This window comes from Gastrolobium bilobum, unplaced genomic scaffold, assembly GCF_033153095.1.
Source record: "Gastrolobium bilobum isolate Gb01-03AN ecotype WA unplaced genomic scaffold, APGP_CSIRO_Gbil_v1 utg4269, whole genome shotgun sequence".
NCBI lineage: Eukaryota > Viridiplantae > Streptophyta > Magnoliopsida > Fabales > Fabaceae > Gastrolobium > Gastrolobium bilobum.
The window spans coordinates 117,594-135,239 of record NW_026896672.1 but is presented as its reverse complement, the minus strand read 5'-3'; the positions used below and the strand labels follow the sequence as shown (position 1 = coordinate 135,239).

Here is a 17,646-nt window from a genome sequence, read left to right as displayed (position 1 = left end):
GAGAGAGTGAGTTCTGATTCTGAATGGAGTTTACTTCGGTTCAGAAACTGTGCTTACATGTGAGCTTCTTCTTCTTCTGCTCAGCACAGCGAAATGTTCATATATAGTTTTCCTATGATTTTCTCATTGGTTCAATATTATGGGAATCATGCTTACATTGCATGCGAGTTTCATCTTCTATTTATAGCAAAATTATTCCAATTTGTTTTCTTCCATTTCTGTGATTGGTTCGATTATCTATGTGATGTGAATCTGTGATTGCAGTTAATATCTTCAGCATATCAGAGATGCCGATTATCCGAGCAGATTTGCAGACTCTCAGTCATTCTCGCTCGTTCTTCATCTTCGCATTCTTCTCATCGAATTTCAAGTAATCCTCTCTCTCTCTCGCGCGCGCTAATTAATATCATTTTCATGTTGAATTTCTCAGTTTGAGAAATTTTTAAATACTCTCATGGCATTACAAGATTATATCTACTTTATCCGTTTTAAACTATTAATTATTTAAAATTTGCACATAAATTTTTTTTAAAATAATTTTAAAAAATAGAATTATATTTAAATTTTTTAAAATAATAAATAAAACAAAACGAAATTAAATTAAGATTGAATTTTAATTTTAATACTTTAAAATTACGGGAGAAAAATTTAAAATTTTTAATTTAAATAAAAAATATGAATTTAAAGCGATTTATAAAATATTAATACAATCACTTGCATATCATTTTGAGTGCAACTGATTGCACATTAATTTAGGTGCAATTTGAGTGTTACACTTGGTAAGCTCGGGTGAGTTACGCCTAAGTAGATGCACACTTTTTTATTTAAATTGTAATTTTGTAATTTTTTTTGGCTAAAATTAAATAGGAATTTCTCAACTTGAGGCACCTTCTTCAATTTTCAGGCATTTTTAATTAGAAAACAATGAATCAATACGATAAGCGATTACAATAATAAGAAGAAAGATTCTACGGTGGAAATTAATAAACACTACCGTTTGAGCCAAGTGGTTCTCTTCATCTTCATGGTATCAGGTCGTGTTTTACCAAGTGACCTTGATCTCAGTTAGTACCCATGCACATGGTTAACCAGGTTCTGGATACCATGATGTCACGGGTCGAGGCGGTTAAAGAGTGGTGTTCTTTTTTCTTTTAATAATACTTGAATTTGTTGGGAGCAGTCTCTGATACCGGCATTGGGAGCTGCTTAGAGGAATTTCAAGACTTGAGGTTTTCTTCCACAGATGTAGCTGGCAATTGGGGTAACTGAACAAAAAATGATTACCATCGGAGTTTATTTTTTTTTTTTTTCTTCGGGTCATTTGCAATTATTTATTGATGATTTTAATTTTTGGTGCTTGTAAAACAGATGGGATTCTTTCTATCAAAACCACCAGTAAGTTTAATGTTCTCATGGTAGTTGTGCTTTGATCTCATTGAACGTATAGATGTCCCACGTGCACAAATCCGAAAAGAAATAGCTATTATTATATCTGCGTCAACTCAATTGTTCTTGCCCATAATGTGGGAGGTAATATGCCAGCCTTTTTGTCTAAGGAAAATGGTTTTTAACTCTCTTTTCATATTATTTTCACAGGTATAGGTATTTTTTATAAGAACTCAATTTTAATAAGCCATGTGCAGTTTGTCAAATGTTTTATTTATTTCCTTGGTGCTGTGTAATTCTACTGTCATGGTTCAAGAGTAACTTAGATTTCAACCAATTAATATGTTACCATGTTTAGTTTAAATGTTATCACATTCTTATTGCAGTCTATGGAAATTGTAGGCATCAGTGATACCGAGATACATAACTATCAGATAAGTCTGAAAGAAAGTGGTTCCTCCAGACTGACTAGACTACCTTCAAACACAAAAAACGGTGCAAAGTTCAGGCACGCAAGTTATTTGAACTTCATTGATTTAAGACTAATTTTGTTAGTTAAGTTTCTTTTTAATAATTGTGTGATTGTCTTATTTGGCAGCGGTAGTGAAGTTTGTCTGTCTTCTTTTGTTAGCCTTGATCTCTTACTGGCTGAGATTCATAGCTTTATACAGAAGGTATGCTGACTTTCTTGTGCTACTTCATCGAATCTTTTTTGTTGCAAAAAGTCAATTACTTGGGATATATGAAACTTTTGTCAGATGATATTTTCAATCTAAATCTGTATGATCAAATAGCTTATTTATTGCCGTGCCTCAGTCACGTCCGTGACAGTCGTAGCGCGATGTCAATAATGCATTTATCTTTATGGCAAATTTCAAGCATGGACCAAGATCGAAATTCACAAGTCATACCTTTTGGTTGGGATGGAAGTTCACTGAATAAACTTAGCTAAATGCTACTCAAGAAAGTAATTTATGTTTACTGCATTAAATTAAGGGTTTATTGTTTCTCATGTTGTAGGAGATAAATTTATTTCTTACATACATGAAAGTATGTAGGGCCCATGTATTCTCTTTATCTCTCTTCTCCTCATATGGGTCCACATGGGTCTCACATACTATGTGTGTGTAGGAGATAAAATTTATCTCCTATAACATGAGAAACATTAAACCCTTAAACTAATATTGGTCGGCAATATAACAAATGTTTCAGTTATTAGAAAATACTGACATTTCTAGACAGTGACTAAGGCTGTAGATTAGAAGTTTGTGTATATATTTTTCACTTCTCCATTAGGGCAGTGTCTAAAGCAATTTGGTGTATCAGATATTGCTATATTTGCTAAAACACAGACCAAAACAGGAAAAAATTTCACCTGAGAAAAAAAAAAAAATAGAGATAAACATTAGCAAGCAGAAATATGGAGGCAGCTTTACTGAGCCTGGATGTGCAAAATTGAAGCTATTTTCTTCAAAGGATTTTTTTAAAGTTCTGATATTGCTCTGTTTCTCTGCAAAATAGTCTGCTGTTTATATTTAGGTATCAAATTTCACATTCTTCTTATTTATTTATTTATTTGCTGACTTTGCAGATGCAAATTCTAAGGATTCCTGTAAGTTAAACTGACATAAGTGTAGATTCTCAAATGCTCTCACATTCTTTCAAACAACTATAACTTGCAATGTGTCAATGCTGCTGCTGGAGAGCACTTTCCTTCTATCTCACATGCTATCAACTGTTAATAATTCCACCAAATCAGATTGCCAAGTTGCACTTCTGTATCGTTGATATAAACCAAACCAAACTTACAAATTTAATGCAGAGCACTTGATTGAGACATTGGCACAGTTTTAGTGATTCCCTTTGAGTTTTTGTCCAGAATGTTGCAATTCAATTGGTAGCAGAAGATTGGGATGTACCTGAATCACGATATGAAAAGGTTTTTCTTGCAAATGAGTGCAAGCAATTACCTATCTCAGCATCAAATCTTGAACTTCTTAAGTCAGGCCTTGAAGACTATGTACTTAAGCATGGAAATAATTTAAGTAACCAATGTAACTCTTGCTTCCCAAGTTGGTACATTCAGAATCTCAAGTCAGCTCCTCGTTTATCATTTAGAATCATAATGTTTTTCTTTTAGAATTAGTAGATTGAATATTTTCCTGCAGTTAAGACTCTCAGGAAGAGATCTTTTCTACTCTACTCTACTTTAAATATGATTATGTGTAGGTATCATCCTGTAGTTCATGGGATATATTGATTATCACTTGAACATTTTGTACATAGGCAATGTAACGCCTAGTAGTTTTCAGTTCTTTGTAAGGTGTCATAGTCAGTTAGGTTGCACAATCCAAAACGTATTATACAGTGGCGGAGTCACTTGGAGATCAACTAGTGCCTTGACACTGGCTGGTTTTCAAAAATGGTACATCCTTGGCTCTGGCTGGGTTTTTAAAAATGATATAGCCTTGGCACGTGCTAAAATTATTTCCTTGCTTTGCCACTAGTATTATATGATCCAGACAATTTTTGTGTCTAATATTGACGTCTGTTAGCTTATTTGCATGTGAACTGTAACATGTTATTATTAATTGGATCCATGTAAAATGTTGATCTGTAACATTGTATACAAATTGTGGAGGAAAAATGTATCACATGTAGAAGTGAATGTGAGAACTTGGTTTGCATGGTTTCTCTAAGCATTCTCAAAATATTTACTTTCTTGGTGGATACAGTGTGCTTAATAAAAAATGGCCTCTAGATTCTTAAATCATAGCATTAATAGATTTGAAATTATCTACTTTTTTAACCTTTGCTAGGGAGCAGCTCAAAGTTGGGAGTGGAATAGCTTGCTGCACTGAAAATCGTCTACATACTGAACTGGTGATGGAGGCAGTTATTGTAATAAGTAATATATCAATGCAGAACACAACGTGCTTCGGGGAATATACTGATAAAACAGAGGTTCCAGGAAAAGCCCTTGAATTATTTGCTTTTGTTCTGTTTATGTTATTTTTTAGATTTTATTTATCCGCTAAATAATTTTGGTTGACAACAATGTTTAATATCAGGTTTTGTACTTCAAGGACTTTTCACCTTGTACAATCTCTCAATCATCTCTTAAGGCATTGAAAAGCATTGACTGGAAAAGATATGGTTTGAATTTAGGGGGCATAGTGCGGCAAGATGGCTTTGCATTACTAGAATGGGAAAACTTGCCTACAGATACTCACATTGATATTGTGCTCCACTCATACCACAAACAATATCCAGCATTGGCAGATCCTTTTTTGCTTTATCTCAGACAGTTAAACACATCCTACTTTTCTTTGCCTGAGACAATTTTTGATGCTTTGCTGTAAGACGTTTCCTTGAATTTTTTTCCCATCATATCTCTTCATTGAACAAGTGATGATGATCTGCTGTGTGATAAGGGATTTTCCTTTTCAATTGATAGATTGCCGACTTTACTTCATAGAACCAGTGCACAACTCTACATTTTAGTGCTAAAATTGTCCTTAACTTTCTTCTCACGTAAATTCATATGCTAAACAAAATGACATACATATTTCCCTATATGAGTGTAAGTATGAGCATTTTCATTGTGCTAGTATGGTAATGTATATCTATTTTATGTGATCTATACTTCCTTGACATATTGGTAAGACCGTGATAACAGCACCAAGGAAAATGTCTCAACTTGATAAAAAACTTGTTAAAAAAGCTGTTCAACTTTCGCTGGATGACTTGAAGATGAAGCATTCCGGGGTTTTTTTAAGTTCCCGTTCCCTTCAGGTAAATCTCTCTCTCTCTCTCTCTCTCTCTCACACACACACACACACACATATTTGTGATCTGAGGGCCCTCGGTGGTTTTACTGTTGAAAGTATTTCCTCACACTGAGATTTGCACATAATAGAACCGTTTGTTCATGTAGTCTTTTTATCTTTTTCCAACCCAACCCCACGGGGCAGCTTCCATTCCTTTTCAAAGAACAAAAGCATCCACAGCAAAGGCAATAAACCGAAATGTCTTAACTCTTGACAACAGCTTGATTTCCCATTCAATTCGCTGAATGTTTATTGCGGAGTTGGTTTTATATTTAACTATCCTAGTATGACCGGGACTGGACCATGCATGCTTAGCATTTAGCAGTCTTTCCCATCGCAGGCTGAGTATGAGTGACAGATCAACATGGCATTGCCCTATAAAATTGGCATTTTTCACCAATTTCTATGGGCTTGTGGCTTGCTTTCTCTCTTTTCTACGGGGGATGTTGAGGAATTAGAGTCAACAGTGAAAACTTCCAAACTTTGGTCAAAAACAAATCCATACTCTGGCTAGGCGTTTTGCATCTTGGTTTGGTTTTTCATTACATGTACTCACTGTACATGGTCTGATCTACTTACTATCTGACTATGTATATTGATAGTATAGCGTTGACTATCACAGTTGTGCTAAACTGATCTTGATCCGTCTTTGTCTATTGGTAACTAGGTTGCAAGATTGTTTTGCAATTTTCTGGATATCTCTTTGGCCTTATATTTAATTTATTGGCCAACTTTGCACCTAATATTTTAAATGTCTTTCACTTTCAGATTCGTAGTTATGCTCCTGATCTCGCAAAAACAATTGCTGGGCTGATCTTGTCTTCCAGTGACTTAGATTTCCAGGGAGAATGCTTTTCTCTTCTAGGATTACAGTCCCAAGAAGTTGGAACTGAAATTATGGAAAACTGTATTGAGGATAGGATTGTTTCAGTTATAGAGATGAACGACAAGAAGCCCCACAAATCTAAAGAAGTTGCGCCTTTCCTTTTTGAGGATGACCGTGTTCAAGAAATGGAGTTTCAAGAAAATGATTTCATCCCCTTGGACTCACAAATATAAGGTTTTCCTGCGTCCCAAGTCCATCTTCCAAATTCTCATGCCAATTCTTGTCATGGACCATTAGTTAAAAATTTGTGATCAATGTACGCTGTTTGGATGCTGCTAATACCTGTGGTGGACGTGAATCTTTCCATGCGCTCATTATTGTGAGTTGGTCCATTGTCTTGTCTTTTGCCTTCGATTGCCACTTTAAAGGTAGTGGCGGAGACGGCTCGATAGGACCGGGGAACAATAATAATTATGGTTTTTTTTTTTTTTTTTTACCATTGTGTCCCTTATTAAATAAAAAATTAACACTTTGCTCCATTATCAAAATTACACACTAATCTGACCATATTTGACCATTGACTAAACTATGTAATCGATTACAACATCTATATAATCGATTACATCACAATTAATTGATATAATTGATTACATGATTACACAAGTATACGGTAATTGATTACATTAATGAACGAAGTCATATAAATTTTTTTCCACAATTTTTTTTGGATCGAACGAGTTTCTATGGTTATATACTATAATAGCCTTAACCTAATTAATTAGCAAATTACATGTAATTAAATAATTAAGCATGTTTTAGTGAGTAAAATTAAGTATAAGACTTAATTAAATGAATTTGAGTCACTTTGGAGTTAAAAAGTGTACTCAGTAAAATTTAAGGGGTATAAATGGGTACAGGCAAAAGTGCCCAAAATATAAAAATAAAATTGTAAATATTCCTAGAATAATATCCCAGACTTTTGGGTGAAGTTTGATAATTATTGGAGTTGAATAGATAGACGAACCAATACCCTCTTAAAGTCACTTAACCTATGTTAAGTGACTAAAACACCAAAAAGAGAACCCATTTCCCACCCATTCCCGTCGACAGCTAGAGAGAAGGAAGGGAAGAAAGGAAAAGAGAGAGAAGAGGGAAGGAGAAGAAGGAAGGGAGGAAGAGCAATCCTCCACCGATTGGGGTGATTCAAAAGCCTAAACTACTCTAAATCTTTCCTTCTTTCAAAATCTAAGCTTAGTTTTGAGTGGGGAGCATTGTGGAGAGAGATATTGCCTCTCAAAAATTCGGCCCTTTGTGAGATTTTGGGGTTTTGGGAATTTCTACCTCCATGGGAGCTTGAGGAACGCTCCTTGCTTGGTTGGGCAACCATTGGTGGTAAGATTCTACCCCTTGAACCTCATAATTCCTTGAAATTGCATAAGTTAGGGTTTATGAATAGTAAATTGGGATTTCGATGAAATGTAGTTGAATTAGCTATGTTCTAGGAAGAATGAGACTTAGTGCATGTTATAAGAAATGCTAGGAATGACATTTAATCGGTGAAAAAGAGCTTAGATAGTTATATGACTATACTTTGAATATTGCAAGAATATGATACTTGGTTGTGAGTTTTCTTGCAATTATGATCAATGGTTTGGCTTGGTTGATTGATGATTGTGTCCTTGTGATGTCTAGGATTGAGACATTTGAACCAACCGTGAGTGATCAACCATTGGAGCAAGCTATGGAGCTTGATTAGCTCTTTGGAATAGGTGAGCTCATGCTAAGTTAATATGTAGAGTTGATGTGGTAGTAATGGATATAAGTAAATATTCATTGGATAGTATGATTGATGTTATGGCACCTTGGTGTAGGTGTGTTACTTGTAAGTCATTGTTGAAACCAAAGTTGATTGGTTGCCTGTTGGTGGTGAATGTAACACCCTTAATATGCTCATCAAAGGTGTAACATTGCTTGACATTCAATGCGCGGAATCCATGTACTTAAGCGTGGTTAACTTAAAATTTACTAATGGGAATTAATTTCGTTCTTTCCCTAACTTATCTATTCCTCTAGTCATGAGTTTCTCTTTTGCTTTGTCTACGGTCTACTTACAAGTTAATCTCTTCTTGGTTACCCTGCTCATACTTATGCGCCAACTTCAAACGTATATAAAATGTTCAAAATAGTCTAAGTGGCATGGTCTATTACAGTCATCCAAATTAAAATTTAAGTACACCCTTAGTAAGGTGCATCTTCAATCCACAAGGGCCCAGCTAGAGCAGATATAATTTAGTCTGTCTCCAAAAACTTTCCTTCAGATAATAAGTTCATAAATTTCTCCAATAGTTTGGAGTCATCATTAACTGCACGTGGCTGCGCAGGTTCTTATTCAACTCGTACCAACCTCTTTCCCTGCCTTACCCATTTAGTCATTTTTTTTTCCTGAAAGTGGGTTTTTCCAAAGAGGGGTGAGATTGGGGGTCTCAGTAAGGACTCACAGTTGGAGCAACCTCCAAACCATGATGCTTACTCCTACAACTGTCATATAATAACATATACAATAATAGAATGGGAGAAACGTTGAAACATAGTTTGGAAAATAATCATGCTTTCATATCATCATACCAATCCTGCCATGACAATTACTCTCCATGGTCTTATGGACGAATACCCAGGGTCCTCGTCAGGTTGCCTTTGTGGTATTAGTGCACATGCCATCTTACAAAACTTGCATGAATAAACATTAGTTCCAAACAACCAAACATATCATGTAATGCATCATATAACATATTGCAGTCAAACCTCACTTTCACATAAAGGGGGTGGCAACCATAGGGTAACCGCTTCAACAACCATAAATCACTTACACAGTGGTCTTGTCTTTTTATTCTCCAAGAGTTCGAGTTCGGCTCTAGTCTTCCCTTGCACCTTTGGTTCGGCCTAATAACATAATGGGACTTAAGAGATGATTCTAAAAACTCACTTGGTTTATAACTCACATATAGGTTCGGCCCCTTTAGGATGTAGGTCTTAGAAAATGATTTTAACAACATAGTTTATGCATAGCATTCTAACATTTCGGTTAACATGTAAATCCCACAAGGTTTTCCTTTCTTTTAGTCCTTAAGAATTGAATGAGGGAAGAAGGTTTGTTTCCTTTAGCCTTTATAACACGAAAATATTTAAGAAGGAGATCATAACTTAAACATGGAGTCTAAGGGACCTTACCTCAAGGATGATATTTGATGGTGATTCTTCCACCGATATGTCACTCCTGCTTCTAAGTTTAACGAGTTCTTCTAAGTGTCCACTTCCACGAGTTAGACGATGAAGGAGGCTAGAAGCTATTTTTGATGTTCCCTTACCCTTAACATGTGAATGGCCGAAGCCTTAGATGGGAGGAAGATAGGTTGGTTTTTCTTGTGGGTGCTTGTTCCTTGGGAAGAAGGCCGAAGCCTTTGAGAGGGAAAGAGAGAGTGTCTTTGTTTTCCTTTTGTTCCTTGCTAATCTTGAGAGTGTGAGGGAGTGCGAACGGTTGGCTTGGGTCTTTTATTTTATCTAAGTCCTCTAATCATCACACCTAGGAAAGGGAAGGGTTAGGTCTAGGTTGAGTGTGTGGGTTAGCAAATCTTTTGTTCAAGTGTCATACGCATGGGGGACTCTTGCATTCCTACCTAGAAACCAAAACTTCATCATTATTCACTTAGGAAGTGGTGCGCGTGAATCGAAGGGGTTCTTTGTGTGTAGCGCCTAAGTGGAGGGAAGATAAGGCTCACATTAATTGCTTGAAGAGTGGTGTGCATGGGGAGAAGAACTTTTGCATGATATGCCTTGATTCGGGAAACGAGGTGCATCCTTAATTACTTTGGGGAGTGAGGTGCATGGGAAGGAGAGTTCTTGCATGTCATGCCTTGGTTAGGGAGAGTCATCATTATTTTGGGGAGTGAGGCGTATGGGGAAGAGAGTTCTTGCATGTCATGCCTTGGTTAGGGAGATTCATCATTATTTTGGGGAGTGAGGCGCATGGGGAAGAGAGTTCTTTGCGTGTACCAAGGTTAGACACTTTAATCATTACTTGGGAAATGTTGGTTAATGTGTAAAGCTTTTGTCTTTTAACTTTTCATTGTTGAAGTCCTAGAAGAATGTGTCTTTGTGGCTTCCCAATGCATGGGGTTGGGGTCACCTTGAGTGTATCACACTCATCATAAGGTGTGTAAGAACAAGTCTTCCCTTTTTATGCTAATTATTGCGCCTAGGGAGATGGAGGAGTTTATGATCCTTAATGTGTTCACCTAGGAAGAAGAAAAGACACTACATGTTCTTCTTGCCTCCATTATGGCCGCAGCTTGTACTTGGGAATGCCAATTGTTCATTTATTTCTTTTTCCTCATTGGTTGCATATAGTGGCATCCTTTCATCTCATGCCACATCACCCATCATAAGTTCATGAACTTGGGCCTTGTTGCTCACATAAAGGGGTCCGCAGTTTTTGGGCTTCTTAAAGAGGTTTAGATTTCTTGCATCTGGGCCAAGGCCACACTAGGAAGTGGGTTCGGCCCACTTGTCCTTTTAGGGTTGGATTTCCATTCAAGTTAGTAAATGGGCCAAGTCTTATTTTTTTACCTATTGGTTTCGGCCCAAAGGAGTCTTTTTGGTTGGGCTCACCCTAGGTTGAGCTTAGTCTAATATTATATAACTTCAAGAGCCATGTGTTTGGGCCATTAAGGTCATTACTTGGTGTGGATTTATCCCATCATGCTTGGGCTTTTAATTTATTCAACCATACTTAACTTGGATTATTCACATATAACTATCATCAATTAATTTGCCCACACAAGATTCATTAATAAATAAGGCTACATAATTTTGGGTTATTACAGTGAACAAAGGTTGAACAGAAGCTTTGAGGTAAGCTTTCGGACCTTGGGTGTAATTCCCTTGATTGTTCCACCAAGCCCTGAAAGGGTAGTGGTAATTATAGTGTATATAAATGCAATGAAATAATGTAATGCTTTGTTATACGTATGTGTATGCATTTGGTGTGGCATAGGATGGTGGTTCCCTATGTTGGTATGTTGCATGACGATGCATAAATCATACTTGGTAGTTTAGCTGGCTAGTAGGACTATTTGCATCTGAGTTTCCTTAGGACAGCTTGAGAGCTCGAGGGATTTCTCCTGGAGATGTTATTGCACTTTGCATAGATATGTATTTACTGCATTATTATTGTTATTGTTATTACACTAATATGGAACTGTGGGGTGGAGAGATGCTCCAAGGACCCCTGGTTTACTGGATATATTCGTATATCTCACCCCGTGTTGTGGGGACCCCCTTTCAGGTAAGGATGCTGCAGGAGCCACCAGTGGCAAGTGACCATACTTGGACTAGTAGTGATGCATGAGGATCCTGTATTTTGATATTATACATGTTGTTTTGTAGCTCACATGTATAGGATTGTAATTAATAGACAATTGATAGATGTATGTTCTTTTTATTGGAATGGACTTAGCCTATACTCATGTCTTTGGTTATCTCTTTGTTGATGGGAGCCAAGGGAGTGATCATAGTGTTTTGTAAGCTAAGTTCCATGAATTGTAATGAACATGATTTGTAATTGATGATTACTTTAAGTTCAATATATGTATGCACATTAAGTATTGGATTGTTGAACTGGAAACTAAATTAGGTACCTAGTGCTAAATTGGGAAATGTTGAGAAAACAAAGGCATCCTGTCCGGTTGACCAATTTTCACACCCAATGTGATGGAATTGGGCTTTGATGTCTCTATGGAAGTTGTAGACATTTCTCTTAGCTTTCTATAGAGACCAAAATGGTGTAATTTGAGTGAGTATAGCTCAAGTTATGAGTGGAAAACCATAGGTAGGTTAAATGACCTTGTTTTGGGTCACCCAGCCCTGTGGATGGCGCCTGGGGCGCCAGATTCACGCTTGGGGCGCCAAATTACAGAACCAGACAGTAGCATCCACGCTGAGGGCGCCACTCCCATGCTGGGGGCGCCAACTTCCTGTTTTTCCACGCTCTGGGCGTGGATCCCACGCTACGGGCGCGGGGTTCTAGGGATTTTGCACCCCTTTTCTTAGAAAATGTCTAACTTTGGCTACGGTGCTCCGATTTGAGCGCGGTTTGAACCCACGCGTAGCTAATGAAAAATCCTATAACATAGTAGAAGATGGGAATCATAAAAGAAGTGTAGAATTAATTTGATAATTAAAGAGATGAAGTCATTCAACGACGTATTGTCTAATATACGGGGAATATAATATTAAGTTTAGTCCCATTATTCCGCAAAGCAAATATGGTTATGATCACACACTTGGTTATATTAAATTTGGCACGTTTTAAAAGGGAAAAATTTATCCGAAGTTTAATTGAACCATGTGATTGTAACTGCGCTTAATGTTGTTCGCAATGATAACAATCCTTTCTAGAACGGGGTGTTACAGGTTATATACTTATAATATTACACTTGAGGAGGGGCTTTCGGCCTAATGCGACACTAAATTTGAGATATTTTATTGTAAAACTTCGGAAGGCTATAACTTTGGCTTTGAGTGCCCGAATGAGGTGATTTTATTTTTGATTCCACATAACTTTTCGAGACGAATGCGTTGGCAAGCCCTAGAAGGGATTTGGTCAATTTTTTTTTTCTGAAAAGTGTTTCCTTAGGTCTTGTTTGGCATATTTTATTTTTATGGATGATGTTATTTAATTATTTTTTCTTATTTTTACTTTTCAATACTAAAAAATAATCATTTCAGTGTGCAGAAATCAAATAATTATGTGGAATAACAAAAAAATCACCTCATTCGGACCCTCAAGCCAAAAATTATGACTTTATGAAGTTTTACAATAAATTTGAGCCATTTAGTCTAGGGATAAATAACCAAAAAAACTAAACCGAATCGCACTACACTTAAAATAACTGATTTTTAGAATCAAGTTCAAGAACCGAATCAGTTTTTACAGAACCAGTTCATAAACCGAACTGGTTTTTAAAACCAGTTCAAGAAGCGAACTAAACCGAACTATTTTCAAATCGAACCAAATCTTTTTCGGACCGAACCGAACCCCTTTTTATTACTTTATTTCTTAATTTTTTTAATTTTTTTTTTTAGAAGAGGGCAGACTCGGGCAGGTTCCGAAACGTTTCCGAAATGAACCAAACTGTTTTCAACCAAACCGAACCGATTTTAAACTAAACCAAACTTGTTTCTAACTGAACCATTTAAACCAATTTGTTTCAATTTTTCAAAAAATTAAATTAAATTCGACCCATGCATACCCCTACAAAAAATTGATATCAACCCCGCAATCTAAAATTGATTTATATAATTTAAATAATTGTATTATTATATATTACTAAATTTTTATTTATTTGTTTAAAATTATTCATATACTTTTAGAGAAAAGTTATACTTACAACCTTTTTTTTAACAACCTCTTACAACCATATCTTAATACCGTTAATTTTCGTCAATAAACGGTTATCATTTATTGTGAATTAATAATTAATTAATGAGTTTAATTTGCGAAAATCATAATCGTTGATTGACGAAAATCAACGGTGTTAAAATATAATTGTAAGAGATTGTAAAAAACAAAAGCTGTAAGTATAACCTTCCCCATACTTTTACATTTAAAAATAAAAATATATATTAAAAACCCTGCTTTCATTCATGTCAACCCCTACCTCACCATTTTATTCTTGCAAACTTTTGATCGTTGTATTATTTTAACCATCCTCCTTCCCCGCGTGCATATATAGCTGGACTTAGATACAGTCCTTCGAAAGTTCGAGTTGTAAGAAATAATTACCGAGTTTAAATAACATTAACTCCATTTATGAAGCTTATTTCACAGATACACTTTTCCACCTTCACCCGCCGCTTCATTGACTACGCCAATTCGCGTTCAACATTACTGAAAATGGCAAAAAGGATACTACACATCTAACATCACAGATAAAAGCCCAATGGCCATATGAGCAAAGTTTTTTCTTTTCCCCAGTAACTTGCAAACAATAAACAAAATCCTCATTATACGAAAGGTATATGACCAAAATACAACTATAAATCAGAACCTGACGGCGCTTTCAATAAGTATATCCATTACAGTTATGAATGTCGCATCCAAACCCAGTAGAAAGCTCAGAAGTATTACACATCCCATGAAACAAATTCCTACTACAATTTGAGCCACCAGGATGTCCTAAACCACAATACACGAACACAAATTCAAGTTGTCTCGGAAGAGGACCAAGAAATAAAAGCTAGATAATATTCACCCCTGCATCCAGAATAACCGATCCACAAGAATCCCCAAAAGCATTAAGCCTGTAATTATAAAAAGTCAGGAAAAAAAGTCAACTCAGTAATTCCAGAAAACGAACAGCTTTTTTTGAAAAATTAGGAATAGCAACAGAGGTAATTTGAATAATGCTATGCTTAAAAAAATGCAAATTCAGGGTAAACATCATATAGAGGCACTTTGCATTGGGCAATTTTGCTACCCCTTCAAAATGAACTAAATGTTTGCATTTAACATTTACTATTCGTTCTTTTAATCAACGTTTGCACAACAAAGGAGGGAAGAAAACAATAGCTACCTTATTGGCTATGTTGTTGGAAAGCCAGTCCAAACCTTCATAAAGGCCCTCCCCAGAGGTTGCACAGGTGCTCTGGATGTACCTGGAAGAACCAGAGTAGCATGTTAGATCACAACAGGATAGCCATCAATACTGGAGAAGAAGGGTTTCATTATCAAAATATTTACCAGTGGCGCTGTCTGAGAGAGTGGAGACCCAGCTTGTCAGTAATCTCAGCAGCATTCATCGCATTAGGAAGATCTTGTTTGTTGGCAAACACAAGCAGAACTGCATCTCTCAGTTCATCCTGAGAGACAATTAAATAAAGCTTTTAAACATTGTCATTTTATCACAAGAATACATAAAACAGAAAGCAAAAGAACAAGGAGACTAATGATTCTTGTCATGTCATGATCCTTGTAAGCATTAAACTTGAGACAGGCCCATTCAATCAGAAGCACTTAAATTCTCAGGAGCTTGACTAGTAAGAATTGGTTCTTTCAACTTTTAAAAGAATGTTATAGTCACGTCAATATACAAGAGATATCAGAAATTATGATCCAGCTAAAAACAGATCGACTAACAACAGCAATGATGAAGAAAAATGCTTTCCCTTATGAGTTCAATAGAAATTTCCTCTTCATCAATAGAGACACCCATTGAGCATGTGAACATCATTTGCTAGACTAATGTATCACTAGCAAAGTTAGAGTAATAGTACATACAGCAAAATGCTGACATTTTCTGCTAAAAACAAACAGTTCATTCCTTCCTTTCGATGCCTACGTGATCCAAAACCTGTTCTACAAGAATGATTTCCCTCTAAATGCCAGATGAGCATCTAAGATATGGCATAAAAAGCCAAACTAAATTAACTAAAGTACCTCGTTCAACATTCTATGTAACTCATCCCTGGCCTCAACAACTCTGTCCCGGTCATTGCTGTCTACGACAAATATAAGACCCTGAGTGTTCTGAAAGTAGTGCCTCCACAAGGGGCGAATCTGCAAAACAAAAGTATTCAGCCAAGACACTTTGCCAAGTAATGCTCAGTTGTTAGGAAGTGAACTGTGAAAGACAAGTGATATAAACACTAAATATCTTGTAAATTGTAATTTTTCAATCAACATCAATATCAACAACACCTTTATCCCAAACTAATTGAGGTAGGTAGTAAATGAATTCAAATGAAAGATACAAAGAGATTGAAAAAAGATAAAAATGAAATATATATATATATATATATATATATATATATATATACATATATATATATAAAGAGGATTTTTTTTTTTAAATTTTTCAGAATGCGTAAGAATCAAAATTTACACCTTATCTTGGCCACCAACATCCCAGACAGTGAAGCTAATGTTCTTGTATTCCACAGTCTCCACATTGAACCCTGAAAAAAAACATATTTTAAGCATAAATATAACAGAATCGCAACATTTCAACAATCTGAAATACCAAATAGTACAACAACCAATAATCCGTCATCACTCAAAAGGAATATTATAGTTGTAGATGAATATTTATACAATGGTTAGAACAAGTTAAATCCAGGATCTCACACTCACATCAAGTGTCTAAACAATATTTGATAGAACCAACATATATAGGGATCTAGTGTTCAATTTTAAAGGCACAGATTTAGCAGTGTGTTAACACCATTCCATCATAAAAGATTATTGACTCAACTGGCCTTGAAGTCAGTTATCGTGAGTCCTCAATAACCAATAGTTCTATAAGATGTCAAAAAGGATAAAACGGACAATAAATATCTATGCAAGTTAATATCTATGTCAAAAAGGATAAAACGGATAATAAGGTTATCTAGCGAGAACAAATGCGTAGTCCAGAAACTTACCAATGGTAGGAATTGTTGTTACGATCTCTCCAAGCTTGAGCTTGTAGAGGATAGTGGTCTTACCAGCAGCATCAAGACCAACCATCAGAATTCGCATTTCCTTCTTGGCAAAAAGCCGACTGAAAAGCTTCGTGAATGTCAGGCCCATTTCTCCTTCAGCCTGTGGATCCCCCTGATTTCATGATTCAAAGAAAAATCCAATCACAAAAAAACTCCAAAACGAAAAAGAGTATCTTATCGAAATAGTGCAAATTCTTCACACAAATCTATTCAGGCTAATGGCATTAAAAGAGAATGTCACCGGATTCAGCCAGATCTCAAGTTAAATGAATATATATATATATATATAAGAAAAAGCAGCATGATAATCGATTCGCAAAGTACAATCATTTCATGGCAACAGAAACGGATCAAGCTAAATAAAATTTCGAGAAAAAAAAAAGCACCAAAGTTCGACATAAGGAAAAATTATCTGAACAAGGAAAAAAGAAGGATCCGAACAGTTTGATTCGGAAATCCTCAGATCAAACAACAGAGAGAGAACAATAGCAAACGAAAAGTTGAAAGAATAAAGAAAAACCCTTATTCCATTTGAAATTGAAGTGCGATTCGAGAACGAACTAAAAATCTCGAATCCATTTGCATGAAGAGATTCAGGAAACAGAAAGAAGATCTAAGGTTTGAATTTACCTTTGGAAATGAAAGTTTCAGGTGCCAGAAACCGCAGAGAGAGAGAGAGAGAGAGAGAGAAAAGCAAAGGAAGCTTTGTACCAACGCGAAATGGGAATACAAAAGCTAAAACGAGAATTGATTTTATAAGAGCAAGGGCACCCGAACTATTTCATTTCTTATTGCTTAAATTAACGAAAAGCATCCACTATGGAATTAGTGGATTTTTCTTTCGAACCTTCCAAAGCCAAATATTTATATCAAATATAAAGCTTTTTTTTTTGTTTGGTAAACAAAAATGAGGCTGCTTTAATTTTGAAAAAATAATAATAACCTATTTATTTATGAAAAAAATATTTGATATTTTAAATGATACAATTTTGTGTTATTTTTAATGAAATTACATTATTTTTGTAATATCTTAAATATTAAAAACAATAAAAAATGTAATTTTATTAA

At 35.7% G+C, this 17,646-nt stretch overlaps 2 protein-coding genes across 2 annotated transcripts; one reads left to right on the top strand and one right to left on the bottom strand.

Moving 5' to 3' along the window:
* The first annotated feature begins 23 nt into the window (after positions 1 to 23).
* LOC133301388 (type 2 DNA topoisomerase 6 subunit B-like) lies at positions 24 to 6,455 on the top strand. Its single transcript, XM_061501018.1, has 12 exons — positions 24 to 59; positions 265 to 370; positions 1,181 to 1,261; positions 1,369 to 1,395; positions 1,789 to 1,894; positions 1,985 to 2,060; positions 2,978 to 2,998; positions 3,266 to 3,462; positions 4,206 to 4,350; positions 4,458 to 4,668; positions 5,069 to 5,181; positions 5,985 to 6,455. The coding sequence occupies exons 1-12, from the start codon at positions 24 to 26 to the stop codon at positions 6,273 to 6,275; spliced, it is 1,410 nt and encodes a 469-aa protein (XP_061357002.1). The 3' UTR covers positions 6,276 to 6,455.
* A 7,567-nt stretch (positions 6,456 to 14,022) lies between these two features.
* On the bottom strand, positions 14,023 to 17,345 carry LOC133301384 (ADP-ribosylation factor 2). The gene is made up of 7 exons (XM_061501015.1): positions 17,209 to 17,345; positions 16,519 to 16,690; positions 15,983 to 16,053; positions 15,536 to 15,655; positions 14,840 to 14,958; positions 14,673 to 14,754; positions 14,023 to 14,400 (listed from the first exon to the last, which is right to left on the bottom strand). Exons 2-7 carry the CDS (start codon positions 16,664 to 16,666, stop codon positions 14,395 to 14,397), a joined length of 546 nt encoding a protein of 181 aa, XP_061356999.1. The 5' UTR covers positions 16,667 to 16,690; positions 17,209 to 17,345; the 3' UTR covers positions 14,023 to 14,394.
* Positions 17,346 to 17,646: the final 301 nt, after the last annotated feature.